The 15,018-nt window shown below is 38.2% G+C and overlaps 1 protein-coding gene across 3 annotated transcripts in view; it reads left to right on the top strand.

Annotated features, from left to right (window-relative positions):
* BTBD10 (BTB domain containing 10) overlaps window positions 1–15,018 on the top strand; it is a 27,298-nt gene that overhangs the window by 3,949 nt on the left and 8,331 nt on the right. For all 3 annotated transcript variants that reach the window (XM_035891253.1, XM_035891254.1, XM_009635656.2), the window contains 2 exons: window positions 12,127–12,320; window positions 12,975–13,260. In XM_035891253.1, coding sequence (XP_035747146.1) covers window positions 12,127–12,320; window positions 12,975–13,260 — 480 coding nt within the window. The remainder of the gene's footprint in view (window positions 1–12,126; window positions 12,321–12,974; window positions 13,261–15,018) is intronic.

Below are 15,018 nucleotides of genomic sequence, written 5' to 3'. Positions count from 1 at the left end.
GAAAGAGCTAAGGGAGCACATTGAATAACAGCAACTTAATTCACATTTTTATTGCATAGATTCAGATAAACTGGACTTAAGTGTTGTCCAAAGTATTCTGTGGGCAATTAATATTGTGGGTTATTTTCCTGTCATTAAATCTTGGATAATTGTGAGACATCCAAGAGGGCAGGGAAAAAGAATGCGCCAATAATTAAAAGGCTCACAGGGAGACCCACATAATTATAGGTCTGTCTGTGATGCAAATAATGGAACAGTTAACGCAGAACGAAAGAGGGTGGTGGCTGCTGCTGGTCCAGCATAGGCTTATGGAATATAGCTTTGTACAGTTGCTGGTTTTGAGACGATGGTGTCTGGTAAGTGGTTGATCTGTGCTTCTTATTTAGGTTCAAAATGTGGCACAGTATCAGCAAATGAACAATATAGATATAATAGGGCATTGTATGTGAGTTGAGGATTATACACTGTCAGGTCTCGGAGTGTGATTGTAAATGGGTGATTCATTGCTGAGTCCAGTTTGTGTAGTTTATCTCTGATCCTGTGCTACCTCCCATGACTGGTGGTCTGGAATAAACCCTAAAACTGATATTGATGCAGATGACCCATGATGGGGAGTGTTAAATAATTAAAAGGACTCGTTAATAGTATGTGATCTGAGTGGTTTGGTAAACTGAATGCAAATAACCATGCAGTCTTCATGTAACTAAACACAAAGTTAAATGTTTAGGAACAAATTGTATAGGCTATTTTTGTAGACTACATCAACTGATGATCATTGGTAGTATTGGCACTGTAAAGAGCACTGTCTCAGTGGGTAGTCAATTGAACATAAGCCCCCAGTAACATATGGTCAAAAAGGCTAACGTAGCTGTTGGATGTATAGTGGAGTTACTGGAAGTCTGATATCAGCAGTTCAGGGAAGATTTTGATTAGAGGGGATTCTGAAGACCTAGAAGTTGCTAAATATCTTCTGAGATGGGGAAAACTCAGAGGTTAAATAGTGATGTCTTGATCAGTCTCTGAAGATCCTTGCAGAAACTGCATTATTATGATGAGCTTTAGTCAGTAGGCAAATTTGTAATGAAGTGTAGTAGCTGGAAGCTGAAGCTAGGTAAATCCAGTCCAGAGAAATAGTGCATATGTCTTACCATGTGATGGCTGTTGTGGATTATCTATTTTGGGGAATTGTTTAAATAAAAAGCTGTGCAGCTTTCTGAAAAGATTATTTGATGCAGATAGGAGTTAACTCAAGGAAGTCTGTCGCCTGTGCCTTTCAGAAAGGCTGCTGTTGATCACTTTGTACAACCCGAATTCAAAGCTCACACATTAGAAGGTATGAAATCTGTGCCTCTAAAATATTGCAGCTGAGTTGGATATATTTCTAGCAAAAACCAATTTGTGTTACCAATAAAATGCTGAACAGCCAGTGTTTTATGGAAGCTTTTAACGTATCTCACGGGGATATAGTATTTAAGCTAACATCTGATTTTCCCCGCTCCCTCAGTTAATGTAGATCCATTTTGGAAAGCTTTGAGAATGAAAATCCAACTAATAGTTTGAGGTCACAATAGAATAAGGAGTAAATTAAGGAGAAATATTTTGTTACCTTGTTCCTTTGAGATACTTGATTACTTCAGAGAATCAAATTATTGGAAAATAGTGTACTTTATTCAAAAGCTTAAACAAAATAATTGGAATTTGGGTGGCTGAATATAGACATATTGCTATAATTTCTGACTTAATTGACACTTTTTCTCCAGCCAAGTGAAAGTCTGTGTGAAAAATGCAGTGTGAGGGGGGGAAAAATGCTTTTGGAGACATAAGTTTTAATGGTATGACTTGTTAAAAGGTTTGAGTACTGCAGTCTTATTTGTCTTGCACTTTCAAAATATGCCTTGTTATCATGAGGAAAAAAAAATACTTCAGGGTTGAAAAGTGTAATGGTGAAATAAGAACTTTATAATAAATCTCAACAAGGGAGTAATATTTAAGATAGATGCTTAGCTTGTCACTTGGTGCTTTGGAGTGTTTAATCCTTCAGCCTCAACATTCTTAAAATAGCTTAGATAATTTTCTAAACTCACAGAAAACATAATCTAGGACTGTGAGCCGTCCTTCTGTGTGTAAGGCGTATGTGGCAGCAAGGATAGCCACAGGACTCTGCTCCCTTCCCTGTGCCGTCTGTTTGGGGCAAAGGACATGTGGCAAAACTGAGCAGGTGTACATATTAAACCGTTACACAGGTTAGCATTATATCTTTTTTTTCTGTACAGGTTTTTAAACTTCTGGCAAGTTGTATTGTTGTTTTCTCTCCTCCTTTTTCTTACTTGTTCTGAGATGGGTAATGTAAGGAAAAACTCAGAAGGGAGAGATTCAGAAAATAAGGACCAAAAATATAATGTAAATGACCCGAGTATAAATCCAAAGAGCCTGACAGGATAAAATTATATGGTGTTAAAGCTGACTGTAACTAATAATACAAACAATTTACAAAAATCTTTGAGATACTTTTTATTTAAGTACCCAAATAAGATGGAAGGAAACTTTAAGGAATCAAATGTTGACTAAACAGTGGCTAAGGTTCAAGCAAATGGTCTCTGAATTCATATTTTCATTATTAGGTATTGCTGTTTTGTATTTGTTGTGTAATTTTTCATTGGTTATTAGCTTCCTACATGTAATTTCTCTGTAGTGCTGCAGTTTCTGTTGTTGTTGGAAGACTTTAATTCTAATTCTGTTGTACTAAGTGCTTTCTCTGGAGTTGTGGTGAAAAATCTGTGGCTTACGTTTGCCTCTTCCTTAAGATTTGTCCTGGATTTAATTTTCTATATCTGCTTCTATTTTAGTCCTATTTGATAGTTCCTTGTTTATTCATTCTATTTAGATACTATTAGATTCAGTCCTGCCTGCCGTACTGCATTCATGAACAAAATCTGTCTGTGCTGTGTTTCTGTTGCCATGACTCTCGAATCTTTGAAAATCTTGAGCTACTTTGAAAAAATTTCCATAGATAAGAAGTTACTGTGCAGATGCTGAATGCTGAGAGTTTTTTTCCCCTAATACCATTTTTGCATGCTGGGAGGATGCATTCATGGGTTGTGAATGGAAGTGCCACTTGCCTCAGCATTTTTAAGTACATGAAGCGTCCCTAGAAGGGTCCTTTTCTCATCTCTGGAATGATATCAGAATGTATAATCTTGTTTTCCACTGCAGGATGGGTTTTATTTCTCTTCTTGTAAATTGGGTTTCTGCAGTTGAACATTTTACAGTATAGGGCAGGCCTACACAATGTATGACATAAAAATAATTAGGCCTACTTTTACTATGGGCTCAGGTCATAGTCTATAAATTGCCATCCATCATCTGCTTTAAGTTAACTGCAAACATGCTTGCTCTTAATTGCAACCTGGTGTTGGTGGATCAAGATCTCTTCATCTAGATTTTTTTTTGGCACCAGGATGTAAAGCCTTCAGAAGAAACTGAAATGGGCTGGGAAGGGGTGGTCTTGGAATCTAGAAAAATGGGCTGCACTCAGTGATGGCTTTCAAAAACATCAGGCTACCAATCTTTTGTACATACTTAGTCAGTGGTCTTAAACAATTTTGGGGTTTTTTTCTTCCTTTTTGACAGCCTTCATGTCTGAAACAGCAGTTTGTGAACACTGCTGAGAAGGAAAACTTAGTGACTTTCTGTGCAAAAGCACACACTAAATCCTCTTTAACTTCCCCAACACACAAATGACCTTTTCCAAATACCATCAGATACTATTTGTGGTGGGTTTTCGCATGGCGCAAAACTTGATCAGACCCTGACTTTTAATTAAGACACAAAGCACTTCAGAGGTGGAGCTATTGTGCTCAGAACTATTATACCGTAGAATTTTTGTAGACAGCTCTTCTCTGCATTGCTGTCTGCTCCTTTCAGCTCTGAGAGTAGAAACTATAATGGCTACATACAGCTTCAGTAAGTGTTTGGACCCAGTTCTTTTTTGAATATGAACTTCTGAAGCTGGTTTTTAGTAGATGGAGGTACTTTCCAATTCCAAAGAGGAGAATATGCTTCTGAGTTTCTTAAACTTTGATTTTTACCTAACATCCCATTTTGAAATGGAGGTTGTGTATTTAGGTAGCTTGACAGCAGTTGTAAGGTGTGAACCTAAAGGTTCGATTCTTGCTGCTTGAAAATTCCCTTTGGCAACTGAACACTCACGGGATTCTTTTTGTGTTGTTTTCTTCCTGTAATGGAACTGAATTACTAAGAAATATATTACTCATGGTTGAGAAAGCCCACTGAAGACCAAAATTATGTGAATATTTAAGAATTTTGGAGCAGGAAAATGTTCACAGAGTTGCAGTGTGAAGCTGAGGGAAGATCCTGTAGCACTCCCCAAATTAAGCAGGTAGAATTCTTTCTGAGGGCTTCCTTGCTGGAGGTGGAGCCCCAAGTTAAGCGTGACTGCTGGACCATGCTTCTCCAAGATTTTGGTGGATGCATGCCCTGGCCTGAGGGTTAGTTTCGTGGGAATCGGGAGCTAATCCATCCATGCTAATTCTGCTATGGAGAAAAGTAGGGAAAAAGAAGAAGGGAACCAGTGTGGAAAGAACCTCGGTGCACTTGCACTTTTTCTTGCTGCTCAGGGACTGTTCTATTGGAGGCAAAAAAATGCCCAAGAAAGAAGTTTTTTCCAGCATGCTTTCTGTACAGCTTATTATAGCTGTGTCTTCCATGGCTTATTTTGAAGGGAAGAAAAGGCTTCAAAGACTGGTGATTATTCTGTCCCTGGGGCATGGGAAGGTGGTTGTGTGAACCTTCACAAGACCCTAAAAAAAGGAGAAAACTCACTGGCTCAGGTAATCGGAATTATGTGAGCAGAAATTTTCCTTCCATTTCTAAAGAGCTGACTCTTTAGCCTAGAATGTCGATGCTGTCCTGCTTTTCTAATCACAAGTCTCTTGTTTTTCTCACTGACTTCCTGTTTATAACAGCAGTCTTCTGCTGAACAATCCCCCTTATTCCTTTAGCTTTCATCATATTTTAATTTCCACTCCACTGCTTGTGACACCTTGATTTTTATTTATTGTAGGACTTGCTTTTGAACTATTCCTCCAGTGTATTGTGGCTCCTTAAAACAGCCTACAGACATTCTAAAAGGAATTCATTTTAAAAAAAGCTGTAGCATAATGCTTACTTAATCCTCCCCCAAAGAAAAAATGTTCAGAAAATTTTATCCTGATGAAAGTACTAATTTGCTGCTTTACTTGTCAAGCATTTGATGACCTATGGATGTGAAGATGCGCTACATCAGGACTTAGCAAACTGATTTCTGATCAGTAAACATACTGATTAGTATAATTATGTACCAGTATTTATATTGATCACTTTTCCTGGCTTAGATTTGCTGGCAAAGGGGTGTTTGTAGTTAAAAAATGGAGGCTGTGCTGCCTTGTTCTCAAAAGGCTGTTGCTGTACCTGCTCGTGAACTCTGTGAAAGGTGGATTCCTTTTAAATACTAATCGAGGCAGACTTTAGAGGAACAAATTAACCATCCCCTGAAACTTGCATGGATTTGTCTATCTTGAATGATCACGAACACAAATGAGAGATGTGACAAGAGAAAGTTAGCAATAACCTTTTCAGATGTGGTGTTTGTGTGCTGAAACCCGACAAGCTGGCAGGACTAGAAATAGCTTCGCAGATGGTACTTGGCACGGTACCGAGCAGCTCTCCTCTCGCACGCTCCCCACCCTGCCTGTCAATCGCGGTACCCAATGGCTGCTTAGAGATGGGGAAACGGCAAGTATGAATTCAGCTCACAGGAGGCTGCGAGGTCAGACGTCAGTATTGCACTACGCATGGCTGAGTCAGTGACTGTGAGAAATTGAATTGAATTAATATCTAGAGGGGTTTGCGTCTTTGAACACTTAATGGACTGTATAGCTACAATCTCTTATCCTTGAGGGGAAGATGATGGAGGAAAAAGTAAGGCTCGCTGATGGTGCAGTGAACTACTGAAGAAATGATGGAAATATCAAATATGCTGAACTTAACAAGTAATGCCAAAGGATGCTGATCTGGCTTTCAAAGCTGCCTTCTTGGAAGGAACAGAATTCCTTTGTGCTCTGATCTCAAAATTATTTCCATGCTTTTGTGTTTCCTCCCTGATAGATACAAGAGGAAGGTGCGTATCCATTAACAGGAATAATCTGTGGGCATTATTCAGGAGAAGAATGAGGAAAAGTACTGTCCTTTGTGTGCACTGGTCAATTGTAATGTCTGCTGACAAAGAACAGACTTCAGGGGGAGGAAGAGGGGCATAAGCATTGTCATTGTGTAAGTCCTAGCAGTATCAGCAGAACAGATTTCTTTTCTTCTAAAGCCTTATAGCATTATATCTGTAACTTAGTGTATAGATAAAGCTCTATATCCCTATTCTACAACTGTTGATTATGTGAACCATCCTAGGAAAGGATTAGATCTAAGTTTATATTTTAAGAAGAGTTAGTTAATATAAGCCTTAGAAGATAAAGGGAGGGGAAAAAAGGATAACAATTTTGGTTAATATTCCGCTGCTGTCTCCTTTTCATTTAGTTAAGGTTGTAGGGTTGTTTTGGGGGTAATAAGTATGTTGGTTTAGAACCATAATTCTGTGTAGACAAGAGCCTGTTTTATAAAACAAGTGTATTTATTGGCTGTATTCAGTAGGATGCACGTGAAGTTTTTGTATTGGAATACATGCTAATTGTTTTGGCAGTGGAATTAATTTAGTTTAATGACTTCTTTAATCATTAGTAATATATTCAGAGCAATATGTTGTTATGTATAAACTGAAGCTCTCCTTCCACAGATGACTCCAAAGCATCATTAAATTGAAGAGCATTTACATTTTTAAAAAACAGCTCTTCCCTTACTGCAAAAATAGGAAGCATACCAGTATGACAAGTGTGCCATTTTGATGGTACTCTTTTTTTTTTTTTCTTTTTTTTTCCTCCTTTACATCATATTAAATAGGATTGCTTAAATAAAGCCTTGAGCTTATTTGGTTTTCTTTGTGAGGCAGCTGCTTTTAAAGAACATGCTTCTTCCCGTTACAAAGGGAGAGCTTTCTTGATCCCTGATTGAGGGGGGGAAAATAAATTCTGTCACTGACCTGAAGTGCTTGAATGAGTGCAGTGCTGGTGTCCCAATATTCCTTTGGAGCCAGGAAAAACAGTATATTGGAATTTGTAAAGATTGTCTAAATATATCAGTTTGTATATTCATAGGGTTGGTTGTTGGGTTGTGTCATATGTGTCCCTCCGTGTCCCCATCCCTGTCCCCCCCTGAAAGTAATTAATAAAGCAAAACTCTCTTACCTTTCCTTTATTAACTTTTGGGTACTAGATGGTCTACACATATGGGGCTTTTCCCAGCTTTAGTGAATGAGGCTGTGGGTTTAAAATGTTGTGGTTTTTTTTTTTTTTTTTTTTTCTCTTACAGTTTTAAATTAAATGCAATATGTTATTAAGCACGCGGGAGGAAATTCTGCTTAGAAGCTTGTGTTGTGCCTCGGTCATTGTCCATGGTTTCCACGGCATAGTGTGCAGCTGGCGGTCATCAGCTGGGAAATTAATTGGAAATTGACATTGCAAATACTTCTTTTCAGAGTGAGATAGAGATCTGAAACTATAATGGCTTTCTTGGAGCCTTGAAGTAATGCACTGTGCAGAGCACCATTGACTGTTGGAGGCTGAAATTACAGATTAATATAGTGTGGCAGCCAGATGCCACATGAGACCAACGGCTTCCTGGCACTTTTAATTATCAGTGTTTCACTGCTGTTTGAGAGATACTGGTGTTTTATCTGGTCTGCCTAATGCTTCTATGATCCACAATATTTCCTAACAGTTTGCCTGTTCTTGCAAATGGGGTGGCTCTGCTTTTGTTGGTCACTTCTCCATCGGTGTAGGTAGGTAGCTGCATCGACGCAGCTGTGGAGCTCCACAGTGAATGTCAGTTTGGCTTCCCTGAATCACTGGGGATGGGTTTGTAGTTCAAGTTCCATTTTCTACAAAAATGTTAGGACTTCTTGAACGGAACACACTGCCAGTCTTAGTTAACAACTTAAGAAAACAGTATTTTAAAACTATGGAACTAGGGAGAATGTGAATATTTTGGTCTTAGTAATGCATGAAATAAAGTAACTCCTAACAAGTTTCGCATTGCTGGTATGGAGCAAAGTGTTTTTGCATTTCCCTGCAGAAACAACCTCCTGTCCCCAGTGGCTTTGCTGGGAGGGAGGGGGGAAATTATATTATTTACAAGTCCTTCTATCAAAAAAAATCAGTCTTATTTGGTAGTTCTGATGTCTTCAGATTTTTTGAACGCTTGCAACTTCTAAAGCCTCTTTACAGGAAAATGTAAGCCCTAGGTTGTCTTTTATATGTACTGGCCACAGATGTAGCTCATTTTTCAGACTAGCTGATAGACTAGCTCAGTGAGACAGTTTTCATAGTCAAATATTGCAGGGTAAAGCCAGTGACTGTCTCTTCTGATGTGTGAGATTCCACCTCTTTATTTTCTCTTTGTTCAGATTTAAACTTACTTTAGTTGTCCTGTTTATTGTAGAGCAAAGGTGTATTTCAGTGGTAGTATTTATCTGAGTACACATGCTGTCAAAGAAATGGAACTTCAGATTTTGTCAGGTATATATCCAACAGATCAAAGAAATACATTTATTTTTTTGTGTACTGTGACTCAACAGTGATGAGATTTAAGACTGACATTTTAGATGGCTGTTGTTAAGAGGAGTGAAGATTCATGATTCAGATGGTGCTGTCTCAAGCCAAACTTCTTGAATTCTCAGAAATCTTGCAATTTTGGCTGGTATCTTGCATCTTCTGGCTAATAGATAGTGTGCCAGTCTGACAGCATTAATCTGTACATTAAAGGGAGGAAGGTAAAATGTAGAAGCGGAGCACTGAATGGTGTGGCCAGCTGCAGTTTGAACAGCTCTTTGAAATTATTTACTAATCTGTCTGTTTCAGAAACAATTGATTTAATATTTAAGGATCCTGTCCTCCTCCAGCTGGCAGCCTCTGCCTCTTTCGTAGTGCGGCGTGCTGAATTGGTGGTTCATGTGTCCATGCTCCGAAGGGATGGACGTGGCTGGCAGCAGGAGGCATGTTAATCTGCGTGTGCTGCCCTTCTCCCAGGCTTGCTGGCTGTACGCACCAAGGCAGGAGTAGCCCCAGTTCTGATATTGTATAGCAGAAACAGTCGTGCCTGGCGTGTTCCTTAATTCAGACGTGACTAAGGAGGAAGTGTGATGGCAGCTGAGTCAGTGTTACTTCCCGTAGCACCTGTTTTTCTCAACTCCTGTAAAGAGATTATTAACTAGGGCTCGCCCTACTTCAGTGTGAACTCTGAATCACTGCTTAGAGGGTAATGTGGCTTTAGATAGTTTTCTGGATTAAGAATCATATTTTAATTGCCTTCTCTGTTAAAGGGTAATTCATGTCTGCTCTGCCAAAATGCATGATAAACCTGCATAGCCTTACAGTGGTTTAGTTTCATTTTCTAGCGTGTTTCCCGTATTTAAAGCAACTAGAGCACTTTACCTATTGAGAAATAGTGAGTCATACATTTTGATACTATAAAATGTGGCATCTGCAAAACTCTGGTTTCTCACAGCATGATTATAAATATTATCCGGGCTAGGATCAAAGCGCTGCTTTAACAAAGGCCTGATCACATGTGGCTTTATTAGGATTTGCTGAGATATTTTGTCACAGGACTGCTATGCATGTGTTTGAGTAGTTCATGCACACACACACACACACACACACACTCACCCCCACCCCCTTTGTGGTCATACCATGATGTGGAAATATAAATCCTTTAGGGGCAGATAGGATACAGAGGTGGTTTTGTTTTGGTTTTGAGTGTGACCATTTCTTGGGAAGTCTAGCTGTAGCAGTAATGAGTATCATCATGTATAAACAGGGGTCAGACTTTGGTTTCAAGTTAGATTTTAATTATAGGCTGCAATCTACATTTCTCATAGGTTTTGGGCATATTTTGTACCTATTAAAATGCTTATGCTTTGTATACATTTACATACATGGAAGAAAAGGTGCAAAGGTTTCCCTAAATTGTTGATGTTCTTCAAAGGGAGGTTTGCAGATCTCACTCTCGCAAATGTTTGCACATTTCACTTTCATGATACAGAATTTACCTTTCTCTAACAGAGAAGGAAAACAACTAAGAAGACGCATTAGCCATGCTGATATGCTATATATCTTAATACGTTCAGAACTGCATTGCAACTCCTGAGGAAAATTCTATTTCCTTTTAATGAAAGTGGTTGGATCATCTCTATTCTTGGGCTGTAAACCTGAGCATTTCCAGCCATAAGCGAGGCTTGCAGTTCTTTTACCTCATTCAATAGACCTTTGGCTGACTTCACATCCTAAAGATGCATGTCTTATTGCAGCATATTTTAAGCTTGGCAGGAAACAGTATTGCAGTAGGTTTTCTCTGCACCAAAATTCTGCTTTATCAAATAAGAGATCCTTCCCTCATTCAAATGGGGTGGGGAGAAGCTTGTGTTCCTTAGCCGAGAGGTGTATTTAATATTCTTTGCATTGTGCTAATACTCACTTTGTGCCAATGTAAACTGCGGGAGATCTATGATAGCCTTTTGTTCTGGTTTAAGCTCCTCTTCTTATCAGTCACTGAAACCTGAAGCTGAAACGCATCATGCTAAATGTTTACTTTTTTGAATAGTCTTGACTTTTTTTTTTGTCATTACTTGTAAGCAACTTAAAAAGAGGACGTTCTGCGCAACTTGCTTGTACAGTTCATGCTTTTAAAATTTGTTGTGCTTTTCTTGGCTAGGTCATTATTCTTACCTCTTTGTGTTCTTGAATCTTACAGCATTCCTAGCAGTCATATTTAAGGTCTCTTGGTAAAAGTTGTGGGATTTGCAGGCTGCGAGCAAGTGGGGCACTGAGGTTCCTGTGGGAAATTATGACCCTTCTTTGTCACAGCTTGTAGTTGTGCAAGAGACGTCTGTCTCTATCCAGTAGCTGAGGTTTTTGGAAAGTTCTTCAGTTAAACCTATAAATAAGGAGTTTTGTCATGCCCATGTTTGAAAGGCGGGTAGCAAAGGAACTGATTTAGTAATTCCAGTGGGATGCAAGGACATAGATATGCCTGTGCTGTCCTGATATATAAATTTCTGTTTTAAGGAGTACAAGTAAAAGGTGTTAGTGTTTTTGGTAAAATTCAACAATAGCTGTTGCAAGTTGATATTATTTTTAGATAGTTTGTGAGACTACTCGATCTTGAAACTGATTTGTTTTGTGGGTAGGCTTAATAATGAATTGCAGAATGTAATCAGTATCTTAATTTAAGGAATGTAACATAGCAATCACAGCCTAAAAAAAAAGTCTTAAACTGTTATATTAAAATTTACTAGTTTAAAACAAACATCCTACTTGTTACTGACAGTGCTGTAGGTCTTGGCTTTAATAATACAGTTCATATGTTTGCTGCCTGGGTTGTGGTGTCTTACTATTGTTCCTGCTACGAGTAACTGAAAACTTTAAAAAGAATGTGCAGAAAGAAACCCGTGGCTGGTGTGTCTTGATTTATCAACTAGTTTAAGGCTGACCACATTTGCGAAGGGCAAGTTGCAAAAAAAAGCAAAGTCAGTACTAAAAGCCTGTGTTCTGAAAAGGGCTTTCCAAACCAGGTTTCACTAGAAAAAATTACCCTAAGTTTTCATTTCATTATTTGATAAGAACATTTAGTTTAACAGTAAGAATCAAATTAAAATGTTTGGTTCTATTTGACATACCTGTTCTGGAAGGGATTTCTGTGAATACAGGTTCACAGGCAGGCTCAACTGATCAGGCAGTGTCTCTGTAGATCACATAGCAATAAACAGGTAATTCTTGCTGTCTACTTAATGTTCCAAGTCATTGTTCATGTTTGTAAATATAAACATGAGTACGACAAAGAAAATGGAGGTGGATAATATTAATCTTCAAAACGTGTACATGGAGTGTGAATGCCTTTGCAATTTCAATGTATAATGTTTCTGGAATTTGAAATGCTGAATGTTTCTCTTATTTCTGTTTTCAGCACCTCATCTCGTATTGCTAAAGGAATAGACTACACAAAAATGAGCCTCCATGGTGCAAGTGGTGGACATGAGAGATCAAGGGACAGACGCAGATCAAGTGACAGATCTCGTGACTCATCCCATGAAAGAGCAGAATCTCAGCTCACTCCATGCATCAGGAATGTTACTTCACCAACAAGACAGTATCACTCTGGTGTGTTCAGATCTGTAGCATTTTAGGATTAAAATTCTTGAACTTAATTACTGTGTTGCTAAAAGAATACAATAAAAAGCATTATTTGTTGATGCCACAATATACAGGTTTCTTACATGTGCCCTGGGCTGGGAGTATCCTTTTCTGATAGGTCATAACCTTCAGTCTGCAGTGTGTATTCCTACATGTTGCTCATATTTAGTTCAAATCATGAGAGCAATCTAATTTTTCTAGGTAGATAATTGAACATTTCCCCTTTACTTGGTAGGGTTTGGATATTTTTTTTTTTGTTGTTGTTGTGACAGAACTTGGTTTGTTTCTTTGAACTACAGCACTAAACACCAACTGTGATGCATAGCTTCTATATTATGTTGAGTTGCTTTTCCAGTAATAGAATGCTAAATTTTTCATGTAAAGGCTTTGGGCAGACAAGGTGGGTTGGATGTCTAAGTGGTAGAAACTTCAGGATCTCGTATATGGACAGTTATTTCTGAAAGTCTCGTTTAACTAGAATAGATTTCATTGAAAGAATTTGTACTTAACTTATCAAGTTGACATGTTTTGTGTCTGGAAAGATACAAACCACGTAAAGCTAATGTAAATCTGTAATTTAATTTCCTGTTTTTTTTTCTTTCTACCTCATCCCCACTTAAGATCGAGAAAAGGATCACAGTTCATCTCGACCAAGCAGCCCTCGTCCTCAGAAGACTTCCCCTAACGGTTCTGTTGTTAGCATGGGGAACAGCAGCAGAAACAGTAGCCAGTCAAGTTCAGACGGGAGCTGCAAGGCTGGTGGGGAAATGGTATTTGTATATGAAAATGGAAAAGAGGGAGCTCGGAATGTAAGAACTTCTGAACGAGTAACACTCATAGTGGACAACACCAGATTTGTTGTAGATCCTTCTATCTTTACTGCACAACCTAATACAATGTTGGGCAGGTTTGTATCTTTCTTTCTCTCCCCCCCCGCCCCCCCCAGTCTCCAACTATAGAAGAAAGCCATAAATGCTTTGTAGATAATAAAACTGTTTGAATAGCTGTTGAACTCCTATTGCTACAGCTGATCTGCTCATGTTTAATATTATCAGTTTGCAAAGGTCTTTAAGTAGAAATCGGATGTAAGTTCTCCTCTGTATTTGGCAGAGATGCCAATAGATATCTATTACCTAGAGATGAAAGAGTTCATAAGTAAATTAACATTTCATGATGTACACATTTCCTTCTATATTGCTGGGCATTGCTTCTGTATTCACTCTGTCTCATTCCATCTCTTGTTTTCAAAGCTAGCTGCTTCATAAAACAAAGTAGTGAGTATAGATAGTCTCTTTCAAAATAGCAAGGAGGAAAACCTTGAAAGAATTTATTTTGCTTAATGGGCCTACTCTGACAACATTCAAGCTCAGCACATTTATCTTCTGAAATGCTTTTTGGACAGGGCAATGTCAAACAGTCCATATAACAGGTCAGAGCCTCTCAGCAAAGAAACCTCACACTCAAAATGGTCAATAGTTGAATGAAAGTCTGCAATATGTGTGTAATATTTTCTGTAGAAACTTTAATGAGCAACGTATTTAACATGTTTACTTGGCGGGAAAAGATTCTATACTTTACTTGCTCAAATACTGGCTGATTTTGCATTGTCCAAATGTAGAGACCACTGCTTCCAATCCTGTGGCAAGAAAAAAAAAAAGAAGGTTTATGTCTGTGTCACTTTGGATTTGGCTTTTTCATTTAAATGCGGCTGCTTATCAGCCCACAAGGATATAATAATGTTTTAAATACATATATATATATATATATGTATTTAAATATATATGTATTTTTATATATGTATAAGCTATTTGTCAGGATGCAGGTAATAAATACGAGTAAACAATTTCTGCTTTGTTTAAATCACCACTGTGCGGGAGAAATAGTACCTTGGTTGCCTATTGTGTGAAAAGTAAGGGGGAAGAGTTACAGAGAAAGCAAAAAATGCTCCTCTGTGTAAACAGTAAAGGGAAATAAATAGAAGTAATCATTAATATGTACGGCATATGTATATGTGTAATATATGTATACGTGTAAAGATCCAGACAAACTGGGGGTGTATCAGTGTGAAGTTATGTGGTTAAATAGTTTCCTTTTTCATGCCCAGCCTCAGAGTAAGTGGTGCTGGCTAATGCACTAGATTTTTGTGTGTGTGTGTGTGTGTCTTGCTGAGTTGTTTCCCTTTGGGATTGGTTCAAGGAAAGAGCTTATTATATCTTCAGCTAATTCAAAAGTAGGTTAATAAAGTTAGGGAAATACCGCTCTAAAAGCGTGTGTTATTTATAAACCCGCTTTCCCCCAATGTCAGTTCACAGGACACTAAACAGGAACAGCTTAGCTAGTATGTTCTGGGAGGTAAAAGTTAATATAATAAGAATGTATTATTTGCCTTAAGCCTATATCCTGTTTGACTGCCTTTTTCCTACATATTATTTCTGGTCTCGAAGAGTGGTCAGAAAATGCATGTCAAATCATTAAGTGAAAAAAAGTTACTTCGTTCTCCGTTACAAGTGCATTATAGGACACCAACTCCTGTTTCCTTGAGTTGTGTGTATGAAAGCAAAGGGTATATTTGTAAATAAAACAAAGAGTAGATGGCAATAATTTTGTAAGCATAAGTTGTCATTCTGTATCAGAGGTGTGCTTTAAAGTCAGCTTTTTTTCCTGC

The sequence above is a fragment of the Egretta garzetta genome, unplaced genomic scaffold (assembly GCF_000687185.1).
Source record: "Egretta garzetta isolate BGI_Z169 unplaced genomic scaffold, ASM68718v1 scaffold573, whole genome shotgun sequence".
Lineage (NCBI taxonomy): Eukaryota > Metazoa > Chordata > Aves > Pelecaniformes > Ardeidae > Egretta > Egretta garzetta.
This window is presented reverse-complemented; position numbering and strand designations above follow the sequence as displayed.